This window comes from Ailuropoda melanoleuca, chromosome 16 (assembly GCF_002007445.2).
Source record: "Ailuropoda melanoleuca isolate Jingjing chromosome 16, ASM200744v2, whole genome shotgun sequence".
Taxonomy (NCBI): domain Eukaryota; kingdom Metazoa; phylum Chordata; class Mammalia; order Carnivora; family Ursidae; genus Ailuropoda; species Ailuropoda melanoleuca.
The window spans coordinates 6,738,423-6,752,623 of record NC_048233.1 but is presented as its reverse complement, the minus strand read 5'-3'; the positions used below and the strand labels follow the sequence as shown (position 1 = coordinate 6,752,623).

Below are 14,201 nucleotides of genomic sequence, written 5' to 3'. Positions count from 1 at the left end.
ACTTGCCAAAGGTCACACAGGTGCTGGGTGGCAGAACCCAGGTGCCCTGACACCTAGGCAAGAACTCCCAGGCCACTCCACCAGAGCCACGCCATCCCTGTTGCTTACAGATTCGGTCCCTGCTGGCAGGGAAACCAGTGACTACTGCATTTCTAGGGTTCACCCACTTCCGATACTGTGGGAATCACCCAGAGGGGAGATACATTTCAGGCAAATGGCATGGATTGTGTTGAGCACTTCTGGTGGGGAGTTTAGTCGGCAGAGGAGAGGAAGAATGGATAGAAGTTTTATATAACTGCTCAATAATTCGCAGGTTGTCATCTGTCCATCCATCACCCAGCCTCCAACTTTGAGTAGCCTCCCAGGTCTCTGTAGGAAACCAGATCCAGGGGCAGGGAATTACCTATCTCTCTTCTTACTGATCGCCTAACACTCTACCTGGGAATGAGGTGTTACTGGAGGCATGGGCCACAGAGAAACTCAGCAGGGAGGCTACCTCTCCAGCAGCAGGTATCAATTTTCCAACCCCCTGTGCTTCCGCAGCCTGAATTTCCCCTCAGATTTGCTGATAGGACAATTCACTGTCAAGAAAAAAGCCAAATCAGGAAAACTATGTTTCCATTTTTTTTTTTTTTAATGGCAGGGAGCAGGGAAAGGAGGCTACAAGCAGAGAAAGCGGCAGTAGGGGTGTGTCTCTGCCACTTTCCCTTCCTCTGTGGGTGTAACAGGGCAGGGCCTGCCTCTGGTCTTGGGGACTCTGTCTCACCTGGCCGTAGGGCCAGCAGGAAAAGCTGGAAGGGGACTCTTCCTGCTGGCCCTCCGGCCAGGTGAGACAGAGTCCCCCAAGGTGAGAGTTTTAGGGGGAGTATCGAGGACAGAGTATACAGGGGCTAAGGGATGAAAAAGTGCAGGAGGGAGGAAAGAAAGGGGATGAATAAAGGAACCGTGGTAGTGGTAGAAAAAGGCCTTGAAAAGACATGGAGAAGGATCGCTGGGAGTGAATGCGGAGAAGGGCATTGTCTGGGAGAGAAAGAAGCAGGAGAGCAGAGTGGTGGGGCATGGCCTCTGAGCAGGCTGGCTGCTGGGGACCCTAGCATAGCTCTTAGAGGCCAGCTGCCCGACCTCTTTTTACACAGCAGGGCAGTCCCATCTGTCAGATAGGCACCCTAGCAGCAACTGCCTCATAGGGTTGTGTCGCAGCCAAAGAGTCACCTCGGGTACCTAAGGAAGTGAAGTCCTGGATACACTAGCCCTGATCACTCCTCGTGGCTGGAATAAAGCTCTGGATTGGGACACAATACTTTTGATTTTCCTTTTGTGCCGCCCCTGACTCATTCTGTGCAGTCTACTCCCCTTTGTCCTCTAGCAAGTGGGGAGCAATCACCACCAGCCTTCCTTATCAGTGTAGGAGATACCATTCTTCACACCGAAGAATAAATAGCATACTCGACCTTAACGTAACGCCCTTTCGCGTTTTGGGTCCCTGGCATTCTTGAACTTGTGGAGCTTTAGGGCATCTTGGAGTTGTAATTCCATCACCCAGAATGGCCCTTCAGAGGGTCTTCCATTTTTCCGCTCATCACGGGGCACCTGAACTAGGCGGGAGAGATGGAGCATCCAGGCTCCCTCCTCGACCCATTCCCAAGCGTCTCAGAGGGACGGTCCCAGGGAGACCCACCCAGCCCGCGTTCTGCCTCTTGCAGCCCCGCATCCCGTCCTCCTATCTCTTGCGCCCTATCCCGCCCCCCCCCACCCCGTTCCCGCCCCTTGGACTCTCGGGAGAGGTGGGGACAGCTGGGCGAGGGAGCCTCCCACCCCTACCCGGCAGTGCCCGGGACGGACAGGGCGGCGGGGCTGGACTGGAAACTAATCAGCCGGACGGTGCCCGGGATAATCCGGCTGAACGTTCACACCCGACCCAGGTGAGGAGGCACCTCCCCGCGTGGAGCAGAGCAGGCAGCTCTGCCCGGCCCGCCCCTCAGCCTCGCTAACCCCAGCGCGGCCTGGACTCGAGCAGACAGCGGGCGCGCTCCTTCCCCACGTGCGGCTGGCCGCGCCGGTGCGCCCGGGGCGCAGCAGGGAGCCCCCGCTCGAACNAGGGGGAGGAGCGGGCGGCGGGCGGGGGGCGGGCACGTCCGGGCGCCGCTGAGCGCCATGGAATTAGCCCCGCGGCGGAATAAGCCCGTGCAGACGCCCGCGCAGCCGCGGGCCAGTCCGGGTTTCGTGTCCTGTGTGCCCGCACCATGGCCGCCCCCGGGCTGCGCGGTGAGTCTCCCCTGCCCGGGACTCTGGTCCTGGGCGTCCGGCCAGTTGTAGGAGGGAGAGGGGCTGCGAGTGACGGAGCTGGCATCCTAACTCCTCGCCTTTGGGACAGCTGACCCCACGTGAACCTGGAGAGGGAGGTGCGGGGCACTAGTCCCTTCTGCGCCGGGGTAGGGGAGCTGAGGGACGCCTGAGCAATTTCCCACGCACTTATTATTCTTATTATTATCCAGGAGAGAGAAGGTAGGGCAGGAGACGGAGGATTGGTGCAGCGGCTTTTTGGTGATTCATTAGCCATTCTTACCCCTGCGTTTTGTCCTCAACTCATTACTAGTCGTGGTTTAGTTTAGCTTATCTGGGGCAAGCAAGCAACTGGAGTTTAATTCACAGGCAGTCTGCTGAGGACAGAGGTTCGGATTCATCCCCAGCGACTTTGACTTTGGCCTCCCTGGCGTGTCCTCAGGATTTCAGGAAGTCTCTTCCCACCCTAACCCAAACCTGCTTTCAAGAGGGGCTTTTACACCTCAGGGTGCAGGGAAATGTAGGCGCCCCTTTTCTTAGAGGAAAAGCAAGTGGAGGTGGACTTCTGGGAGGAGGACATTATTCTGCCGCATCTCTCAAGTTATACTGAGCAGACAACGCACTTGGGCAGGGTTGACCTTGCCCAGAAAGGGATTATGTTGAGAGTCTTTCTTCTGGTGGTTCTCGAGTGAGGCCTGAGGCTGGGAGGTGCCCACTCCATTGGCATGAACAGTGAACCAAAGAACCGGAAGTCATAGTCCTGGAGATACCTTCAGGAACCATGTGGACCCTGGTCCAGGACAGAAGGCCCCATTGAGCGAGGTTGGATCTAAGCCCAAAGGCAAGCGGCAGGTGGAGGGAGATCTTAGAGAAAGTAGGGGCTCTCCTTGAGGACTGTGGTACTCTGGGTTCCTCCACTTGCCTGCAGTTTGTTCTCGGGACCTGACCTCAGAGCCCTGGCCCATATAGCTGTCTGTCACCCTCACAGACATTTGCTCCTCTCACTGTGTCTTGCCACACACCTGTCATTTCGGGAGGCAAAGACCTAATAGGGTGGTCCTTTCCAGCAACCTGTAATGCTCTATGAGTTGCCTGTATGTGGGAACCTGGGCCACTTTGCTGGCCCAGCGAAGCGGATGTGTGAGGGGAGAAGGGTGGGTCCCAAACACCAGCCTCAAGTTCTGGTCTGGTTACTATGTGTACCTTCTCTGCCATCGTCCGTGGTAGGGCAAGGCTTGAGGACACAAGGCATAGGGCCTAAAGTGAAGCTTGTCTTTGATTTAATGAAATGAGGACCTGATTTCCTGGAAATCCACCCATCTGTGAACCCTTTCTGCTGGTTGAGAGAAACTTGCCCCACCCTATGTGTGGCGTTCTTAGAACACATGGAGAATAGATATTTGACGACTAGACATAAGGATCTTGCATCTAGTTGTAAAATAGACTATTTGCGATCAGGTGGTTAGGCAAGGCCTCTCTGTGGAGATGAATTTGAACAGAGATTGTGCTAAATGAAAGAATAAGCCTTGCAGATGTCTGGAGAATGATCTCGCAAAGGCAAATATAGGTGAAAGACCCTGCGGCAGGCGTGTGCTTGAGCTGTCCAAAAAATAGTGGGGAAGCCAAGTGCCTGGAGCAGAGAGATGAGGAGGGAGAGCGGCAAGAGTGAGCCCGCTCACACAGTCTTGTAGCTCGGGTCATCTGTTCTTGGCGTTCAGAGGAAAGGTACACGAATATTCACCAAGCATCTACTATATCCAGACACCGTGCTAGGTGCTTTGCCTCACAACAGCTTTGTCGTTAGTGTTCAGTCCATTTCATTGAAGAGGAGCCTGATGTTCAGAGGTTCAGAAATATGCCAGTTATATTGTGCTAACCACTGAATCATCACAGAAGGACAAAGTTGGAATTCAAACTTGTTTTCCCCAGCAGCACACCTTGTGGCTTTTCCCTGTTCATAAGAAGTCATTAGAAGGAGGTGTCGGTACCAGCAAGTAGGGGTGGGAAATGTGGGGGAACTGGGGCCTTAAGGGAGATATTGATTTTACAAGGATGTTAGGGAAATGCGGTGGTCACAGTCCAGGCAGGGCTGTTCTTATACACTAGAGTTGACCCTTGAACAACATGGCTTTGAACTGTGTGCGTTCACTAATATGCAGAATTTTTTTGCAGTACAGTATCGGAAGTATCTATGTTCTCCTTATGATTTTTTTTTTTTTAAAGATTTTATTTATTTATTCGACAGAGATAGAGACAGCCGGCGAGAGAGGGAACACAAGCAGGGGGAGTGGGAGAGGAAGAAGCAGGCTCACAGCAGAGGAACCTGATGTGGGACTCGATCCCATAACGCCGGGATCATGCCCTGAGCCGAAGGCAGACGCTCAACCGCCGTGCCACCCAGGCGCCCCTCCTTATGATTTTCTTAACATTTTCTTTTCTCTAGGTTTGTTCTAAGAAAACAGTATATAAATCTTATACAAAGCTTGTGTTAATTGCCTGTCTATGTTACTGGGAAGGCTTCCAGTGAACAGTAGGCTATTAGCAGTTAAGTTTTGGGGGAGTCAAAAGTTACACATTACTGGGGCGCCTTGGTGGCGCAGTTGTTAAGCGTCTGCCTTCGGCTCAGGGCATGATCCCGGCGTTATGGGATCGAGCCCCACATCAGGCTTCTTTGCCAGGAGCCTGCTTCTTCCTCTCCCACTCCCCCTGCTTGTGTTCCCTCTCTTGCTGGCTGTCTCTGTCAAATAAATAAATAAAATCCTAAAAAAAAAAAAAGTTACACATTACAGATTTTTAACTGCACGAGGGGATTGGCACCCCTAACCCTGTGTTGTTCCGAGTCAACTGTATTTCCAGTCTGGAATCATCATGGTTCATTTATCTAGTGGGACCAAGCCCCAGAAGGCTGGTTGTCATCACCAGATTTGGAAGGAAATGTGCCACTGTGATCTACGTTGGGGACATGGCTTAACCAGCACGGATTACCGGAGTTCCACATTTAGGGTTTACAGAGGCATGGGAAACTGACCTAGTGACCGCGAGGGGAGGCAGCCATGCTTAGTGTCCTGATGCGCTCTAGGAAATCTGGCTCACTGTATTATGCCCCTGTAAGTGCAGCTCAGATCGGCTCAGAGGACACCTATGAGCTGGACTGTGTGCCAAATACTGTGCTTAGTGTTGGAGTTACAAAGATCAATAGGGCATAGCCCCTGCCTGTCAAGACCTTACATTCTAGACTCTTGGTGCCCTAAGATGATCTTAACACTTTAGCAGCCTTATCCACAGTTGTTCGTCATGGGAAGGAGGAGGTGGGGTCAAACTCTGACTTGTTCAGACCACACCAATGACATTAGCCCAACCACACTGTAGTTATTTCAAGATGTACTAAACGTCTTTCTTGGACTCCTACTGACAACCCTGCTTTTCCTCCAGAAACTTCAAGGAAGTAACTTTTAAGTCTGTCTGGCTGACAACTCTCCATCTAGGTTAGCCTGCCCTGAAACTACTGAAGGATTGCAATTCTCACACTTCCTCCCTCTGTTGAGCAAACACAAGTAGAGGGCATACTACCCTTTGTTAAAAAATAAAATTGAAGGTCAAATTGGTTTTATTAAGTGATACATGGATCGGGCAACATCGCATCCAAGCAAGTAGAGGGGAGCTCTGAGGAGTCCTTCAAAATGGAGGGTTTTTGTAGGAAGAAGGGTGGGACAAGAAGTTATTAGCAAAAGAAAAAGGATTGCTTCAGGCCTGGAAATAATCTTTTTTGGGGAAAGGGAATGATAGTGTTTTTGTTATGTGGTTTATTACCTCACCAGTTTCGATGGGGAAATTTCAGACAAGCCTTTCAAAGGTCACATACCCAGGATAAAAGGTCACATTCCTGGGATAGGTTGAAACTGTTGATTTGCTGGGTATGTGTGTGCATGCGTGTGCCTGTGGGCTCACGTGCGTGCGTGTACTTGCACCTTGCAAATGACTCCATTTTGAGCTTGTTTCTTTTTTAATACCTTGTATCTTCTGAGTTGTTCATGGACATAAGGATAATCCACACCTTTTAGCAGTCCTTGAGGCCTGATAATATACATCATTAGCTAATTAAAAATAGCTTAGAAAAAGCAATAATATATTTCCATTGTGAAAAATGTTTAAATACAAATAAATAAAATAAAGTAAAAGTTCCCTGTTTTTAACGATTTTGGTAATTATTCTTAACCCAAATCCCTTCTTAATCTGTTTTTATTTTTGCCTGTATCAAATAACTGTTTCTACGTATTATTTATTAATCTTCAAACAGTTTACAAAAGAGGAAGCCCCAGATATAATGACATTTAAATGAACAAATGCCAAATAATGAAGGATTGGGAGCACAGTATTATATCACAAAACCTAGACTAAGAATAGATACTGCAGTTGAACAAAAATTTATCTGTGAACTTCCTGACAGGCAGGTCAGAAAACAGACAGCAAGTTACATGGGTTTCACTGTCTAATAGAAGGAGGCTAGTTCTAGTTCACCAACATTAAACTTTAAGAAGAATGTCACAGTGATATTTGTGCTATTTATATAAGACGTTGCCCAACATAATGAGCTGTAGTTTCATTAATAGATTTCTGGAAAGAGTATTATTCATCACGTGAGCATTTATTGTTTCTGATTTTTTTTAAAGGGGTGTTTGTATTCTCTTCTTTCCCGGGCTGTTCTACCCTGTTATGTTTTTAAAAATGCTGTTTGCAAACCTGTAGATCACCAGCCATTGGGTTGAACCTCTAATTTGAAAAGTAGTGGCTTATAGCATATAAAAAGCTCCACGGTTCATCATCCATTTAGACCAGAGGCTGCCAGCCTCTTTCTCCTCTCTTCCGTAGGAGGGGGACACAAGACCCCTCCTCAGGAACATCTCCCCAGGTTCCACCTGGTACCATTTTCCTTCAGCCTGAAGAATCTCCTTTAGCAGGTGTCAAAGTGCAGTTCTGCTGGCGACAAATTCTCTCAGCTTGTATTTTTTTTAAAGGTTTTATTTATTTATTTGAGGGAAAGAGGAGGGGGAGGGGCAAAGAGAGAGAGAGAGAGAGAGAGAGAGAGAGAGAGAATCTCAAGCACAGAGCCTGATACAGGGCTTGATCTCAGGACCCTGAGATAATGACCTGGGCTGAAACCAAGAGCTGGACGCTTAACTGACTGAGCCACCCAGGCGCCCCTCTCAGCCTGTGTTTTTATGGAAAACTGTCTATTTCATCTTCTTTTGGAAGAATACTTGCATCAGACAAGTTTTTCCTTTTGGGACTCCAGGTGTTCTGTTGGTCTCCATGGTTTTGATGACAAGTAAGCCTTAATCCAGATTTTTATTTTACTCATGTGTAATACCTTCCTAACCTGGTAGCTCTCAATATCAATATTTTATTTTTATTTTTGGTGTTCAGCAGTCAGACTATGATGTGCCCAGGGGTGATTTTCTTTGTATTTTTCTTCCTTGAGTTTGTTGACCTTCTTGAATGTGGATATTATTGTATTTTTATCAACTTTTGGGAAAATTTCACTCACTCTTTCTTCAATTGTTTTTCTGCCCGATTTTCATTCTCTTCTTTTTCTAACATGTACGTTAGACCATGCGGTTCTACCAGTTCCTGAGTCTGTGTTAAATTTTTTTCAGTCTTTAGTCTTCTGTTCTCTAGATCAGATCATTTCTATCGATCCACTTCTAACTTCACTGATCTTTTCTCTGCTTTCTCCACTTTGCTGTCAAGCTCATCTGATGAAGTTTTTCTTTTTCATATTGTACTTTTCACTTCCAGGAATTCCATTTTTTTAAAATGCCAGTTTTATTGAGATACAATCACATACCATAAAATCCACCCTTTAAAAATGTACAATTCAGTCGTTTTTATTCATAGAGTTGTGCATCTTTCACTGTTCCCAAATTTTAGAACATTTTTGTCATCCTAAAAAGAAATCTCGTACTCATTGACAGCCATTCACCTTTCCTCCCTCCCTCAAACTCCTGGCAACCACTGATATACTCTCTGTCTCCTTGGATTTGCCTATTCTGGACATTTTATATAAGTGGGATCATACAGTATATAGTGTTTTGTGCCTGTGCTCTTTCACTGAGCATGTTTTCAGTGTTTGGCTGTATTGTGACATGTATCGGTAGCTTAGTTCTTTTTATAGCTGAATAATATTCCCTTCTGTGGATACACCACACTTGTTTATTTATCATTTGATGGACATCTGGATTTCCACTTTCTGGTTAATATGAATAATGCTGCCATGAATTTCACATACAAGTTTTTGTGTGTGCATATGTTTTTATTTCTCTTGGGTAAATACCTAGAACAGAATGGCTGGGTCATATGGAATCTCTATGTTTAACATTTCAGGACTTGCTAGGCTATTATTTTACATTCCCACCAGCAATGTCTGAGGGTTCTAATTTCTCTACATCCTCACCAACACTTGTTATCATTTGTCTTTTTTTAAAAAAATCGTAGCCATCCCAGTGGTGTAAAGTGGTATGTCATTGTAGTTTTGATTTGCATTTCCTTAATGACTAATGATGTTGAATATATTTTCATGTGCTATTGAATATTTCTTGCCTATCTTCTTTGGAGAAATGTCTATTCATATCCTTTGCTCATTTTCAAATTAGGCTGTTTGTTTTTTTGTTGAGTTTTAAAGTTCTTTATATATTTGGATACAAGTCCCTATTCTGATATGTAACTTAGAAATATTTCTTTCCATTCTGTAGGTTGTATATTCACTTTTTTAATGGTGTCCTTTTTAAAAAAAATTTTTTTATGTATGCATGTATTTATTTATAGAGGGAGCATGAGCAGGGGGAGGGGCAGAGGGAGAGGGAGAGTGAGAATCTCAAGCAGAGTCTGCATGCAGCCCAACACAGGGCTTGATCTCACGACTGTGGGATCATGACCTGAGCCGAAATCAAGAGTTGGATGCTCAACTGACTGAGCCACCCAGGCTCCCCATTAATGGTGTCTTTTGAAACATTTTTAATTTTGGTGAAATTTAGTTTGTCTATTTTTCTTTGATTGCTTGTACTTTTTGGTATAATAGCTAAGAAACCATTGCTTAACCTAAGGTAATAAGGATTTACTCCTGTGTTCCCTTCCACATGTTTTACAGTTTTACCTATTGCATTTAGGTCTGTGATCCATTTTTGAAAATGTGAATTTTTATGTATGGTGTGAGGAAAGGGTCCAACTTCCTTCTTTTGTGTGTGGCTATCCAGTTGTCTCAGTATGATTTCCCCACTTCTTTCCCCACTTCTTAGTTCTTTTGTTGAAATTCAAGGTTTTATTTCTGGAATCCCAATTCTAATGACTGATCAATTTTTCTATCCTTACGCCTATACCACACTAACTCTGGAGTAAGGTTTTTTTTTTTTTTTTTTTTTGTATTTGATTTTGTATCCTGTAACTTTACTGAGTTTATTAGTTCTAACAGTTTTTTAATAGTCTTCAGGGCTTTCTCTATATAATATTATATCATCTGAAAATAGTGCCAGTTTTACTTCTTCCTTTCCAATTTGGCTGTCTTTATTTCTTGTTCTTGCCTAACTGCTGTGCTTGTAGTAAGTTTTGAAGTCAGGGATTGTGAAACCAATTACATTGATTTTTGTTTGTATTTTCTAGTTCTTTGCACTTTCACAGTTTGCATACCTTCCACTTATTAAGATCATACTTATCTTCATTTATTAGAAGATATTTATGTTTGCTGGTTTAAAGTCTTTTCTTTGTTAAACCCAACATTTGGGCTGTCTTGAGATCAGGTGTGTGTTTTTGGTGATCAAGTCCTGTTTATTTTAGAAGCATAAACAGCACAACTAGGAAGGAGTAATGAGAACAAACACCAGTCTCCTTGACAGGGTCAGATCCAGCACACGCTATGTCTGTGTATATGACCAAGGCTGGCCCAGCAGCCTTGACAACGCAGGTGTGAATCTTTCATGAGGTTGGGGATAGAGCTAATTGGCCCCAGGTCCCTCTGGGCCTAGTGAAAAAGGCCAGAGGGCTGAGATGAATTTTTACTGCTTGCTTTGAGTCTTTCCTGGGTTACTTATGCCTGTTTCTTGCATGTCTAGTAAGTTTGGATGGTAAAATGGACATTGTGCATGATGCATTATCTTTCTCTCAGGAGAGTTAAAATTATTTTTAAAAAAAGGTTTCTAGCATGCAGTTCAATTACTGGCTGATCCCTTAGAGCTTAATATTTGGGTTCGATTTTCTGCTTCATTAAGGTATATTTTTGGAAAATGCAAGTTTTTTCCCATGATTCTCTAACTTGGTAAGGCTCAACCTGTTATCTGTCTCCCCTATTGATCTGTTCAGGGCTTGGCCTTAGATGTTTTTTTTGTTTTTTTTTTTTTTTTTAAAGATTTTATTTATTCGACAGACAGAGAGACAGCCAGCGAGAGAGGGAACAGAAGCAGGGGGAGTGGGAGAGGAAGAAGCAGGCTCACAGCGGAGGAGCCTGATGTGGGGCTCGATCCCGGAACGCCAGGATCACGCCCTGAGCTGAAGGCAGACGCTTAACCGCTGTGCCACCCAGGCGCCCCTTGGCCTTAGATGTTTTTACGGATAGTCTGCTATAAACATATTTCTAGCTTCTGGTTCTTACTCCTAAAATGGGGTCTTGTGTCTCAGCTGGATGTCTGGAATGTTAGGACATGTTAATGAGGTCTTACTGCTCTGGCTGGGATGGAACATCAATGTCTTTCAGTACTGTGTGACCTCCAGCATCTCGTTCTGATCTCAGTGTTGTGGTAGCCTCTCTCTGGTCAGCCTCATACATCTCACCCTTATGCATATGGAGTCTTGCTCTCAGCCAAGGACTCATGAAGGTCCCCAAACATCTCTCTGGAGAACTTTCTTTGCACAAATTCCTCCTCTTTTTTGCTCTGCCCCATAATTTCCAGCCATTTTAGCTGCTCCAAGGCTTGACCTCTGCCTCCTTAGCTCAGTGGGATTTTGTTTTACTTGGATTCCTGCTCCCTGAACTCCAGTCAATAACGTGTCTTTATGGGGTTACATTTGAGGCTTTCTGTTCTCAGGAATTGCAGTTCCATGCTGATGGTTGTTCAGTGCCTGAAAATGTTTGGCTTGTGTATTTTATTCTGTTTTCTAGCTATTTACAGAAGAATGTCCTTCCCAGTACCAGTGATTTTATCGGTACTGGAAACAAGTTTTCGTCAGCAGGTTTTCAGCCAAAAAGTATTTTGTTGACAAATAGTTTCAGATGTAGGTCATTGGCAAAGACCAGAAATGACAGGACTTTCTAATATTAATTCAAAAGTGATCTTCATGATATAGAAAAGAGTGAAATTGTTGTGTTTATTTAATTTTAATGAGAAGCTAAGATCCCAGCCTTAATTTTTGTCTTAAGGGAGAGTCGGACTATAGGGGTGCCTGCAGGCAAGGCTACAACTTTTCTTTGAAATCACCTTTGTTATTGCTCAACAGTGCTTGAACTCAGCATGATCAAAGCTCCAGAATTCTATGCACAAAGCACAGGGGAGATTATTTTGCACAAAGCATAGGGGAAAAATCCTTCTCATCTTTTCGGCATTTCAATTTTTTAATCCACTCTTTCATTGAGCACCTATTATGTGCCAGACTGCAGTGAAGGTCATAGATGATATCCAGTCCCTACCTTTGAGTATCTCTCCTGATGTGTGGTTTGCAGAAATTATGAGGGGGCTGTTAAATCCGTCAGGCTGGGAGAAGTTTGGGAAAGGGTCTGTTGAGCAAGGCTCTGACGCGTGGGTATTTGACTCAGATGGTATCTCAGTGGGCTAATTACTGTACTTGTGAGTAGAGTTATTTATTATTATCTGCATTGATAGTGAAAGGTACTATATTAGTTAGGGTAACACTCAGCTAGCTGCTCTAATGAATAGACCAAAAAATAAATAATGAGTAAAACTGAACAATTTACTTCTGCTTAAGTAATAGTCCAAGTGGGTAAACAAGTTACTGGGGTGGCTCTTATCCATATAGCTTTTCAGGGACCCAGCATGATGGAGGCTTAGCCAGTTTCAATTCTGACTTCCAAGGTGGCCCTGAGGGCTGTCCTCCTAGTTATCTGAAAGGGGAGAAGAGCACGGAGGGGCATGGAGGAGCACTCACAGAGGGTTTCTATGGGCCAGGTCTGGACGTAGTGCGTATCACTCTGTTCACATTCCTCTGGCTGGAATTCGGTCTTGTAGCTACATCTAATTGCGAGGGAGACTAGGAAATAGGGTCTAGCTGGGAGTTCAGAAAGAAGAGGAGAACATGGATTTTTGGTAAGCACCTAGTAGTCTCTGTCTTAGGGGTTTATCAAAAATGATAATTTTAGCGTGGCATGGTCACACTTATTTTCTTATTTTCACACATTTGTCTCTCCAAGTAGGTCTCTGAGGTCTTTAAGTTTCAGCACCCAGGGCAGGACAGGGAATGGTATATAGTTATTAAATGGTTTTTGAATGAAAGAATGAATTTTTTAATTTTGTTTTATTTGTCTGATGCCAAAGTCTCCAAATGAGGTGATGATATTGATGATAAGAACTGCTATTTATTGAGCATCTTTCTACTCTGCTAAGCTTTGTAAGCATGATTTTATTTTATTTTATTTTATTTTATTTTATTTTATTTTATTTTATTTTATTTTATTTTATTTTATCATGGTCAGTGTACTCCTCTATTTCCCCTGTCCCCCCACCTCCTCTATGGTAACCTTTTTTTTTTTTTTAAAGATTTTATTTATTTATTCGACAGAGATAGAGACAGCCAGGGAGAGGGAACACAAGCAGGGGGAGTGGGAGAGGAAGAAGCAGGCTCATAGAGGAAGAGCCTGATGTGGGGCTCGATCCCATAACGCCGGGATCACGCCCTGAGCCGAACGCCGCTGTGCCACACAGGCGCCCCTCCTCTATGGTAGCCTTTAATTTTGTTCTCTATAGTTAAGAGTCTGTTTCTTTGTCTCTTTGTTTTTCCTTTGCTCATTTGTCTGTTTTTTTAGATTCCACATATGATTGAGATCATATGGGGTGCATACAGTCCTTCGAATTAGTGTGTTGGTATTTTTTTTTGGTAAATACCCAGTAGTGTGATTCCTGTATCATACAGTAGTTCTGTTTTTTAAAAAAAATTTTTANCGCCGCTGTGCCACACAGGCGCCCCTCCTCTATGGTAACCTTTAATTTTGTTCTCTATAGTTAAGAGTCTGTTTCTTTGTCTCTTTGTTTTTCCTTTGCTCATTTGTCTGTTTTTTTAGATTCCACATATGATTGAGATCATATGGGGTGCATACATTCCTTCGAATTAGTGTGTTGGTATTTTTTTTTGGTAAATACCCAGTAGTGTGATTCCTGTATCATACAGTAGTTCTGTTTTTTAAAAAAAATTTTTATTATGTTATGTTAGCCACCATACAGTACATCCTTAGTTTTTCATGTAGTGTTCCATGATTCATTGTTTGCATATAGCACCCAGTGCTCCATGCAATACGTGCGCTCCTTAGTACCCATTACCGGCCTGTTTTTAACTTTTTGAGGAACCTCCATACTGTTTTCCACAATGGCTCCTTCAATTTGCATTCCCACCAACGGTGCAAGAGGGTTCCTTTTTCTCCTCATCCTCACCAACGCTTGTTTTTTCTTGTGTTGTTGATTTTAGCCATTCTGACAGGTGTGAGGTGATAACCTCGTTGTTTTGATTTGTATTTCCCTGATGATGAGTGATGTTGAGCATCTTTTCATGTGTCTGTTGGCCACCTGTGTGTCTTTGCAGAGATGTGTGTTCATACCTTCTGCCCATTTTTAAATTTGATTATTTATTTTTTAGGTATTGAGTTGCATCAGTTCTTTATATATTTTGGATACTAACTCCTTATCAGATATGTCATTTATAAATATTTT

General features: G+C 44.3%; 1 protein-coding gene across 1 annotated transcript in view; it reads left to right on the top strand.

Annotated features, from left to right (window-relative positions):
- The first annotated feature begins 2,170 nt into the window (after window positions 1-2,170).
- The window catches only part of ANO2 (anoctamin 2), a 347,738-nt gene continuing 335,707 nt past the window's right edge, over window positions 2,171-14,201 (top strand). Inside the window, exon 1 of the mRNA XM_034645976.1 lies at window positions 2,171-2,265. Within this exon, the coding sequence (XP_034501867.1) occupies window positions 2,244-2,265 (22 nt within the window). The 5' untranslated portion in view covers window positions 2,171-2,243. The remainder of the gene's footprint in view (window positions 2,266-14,201) is intronic.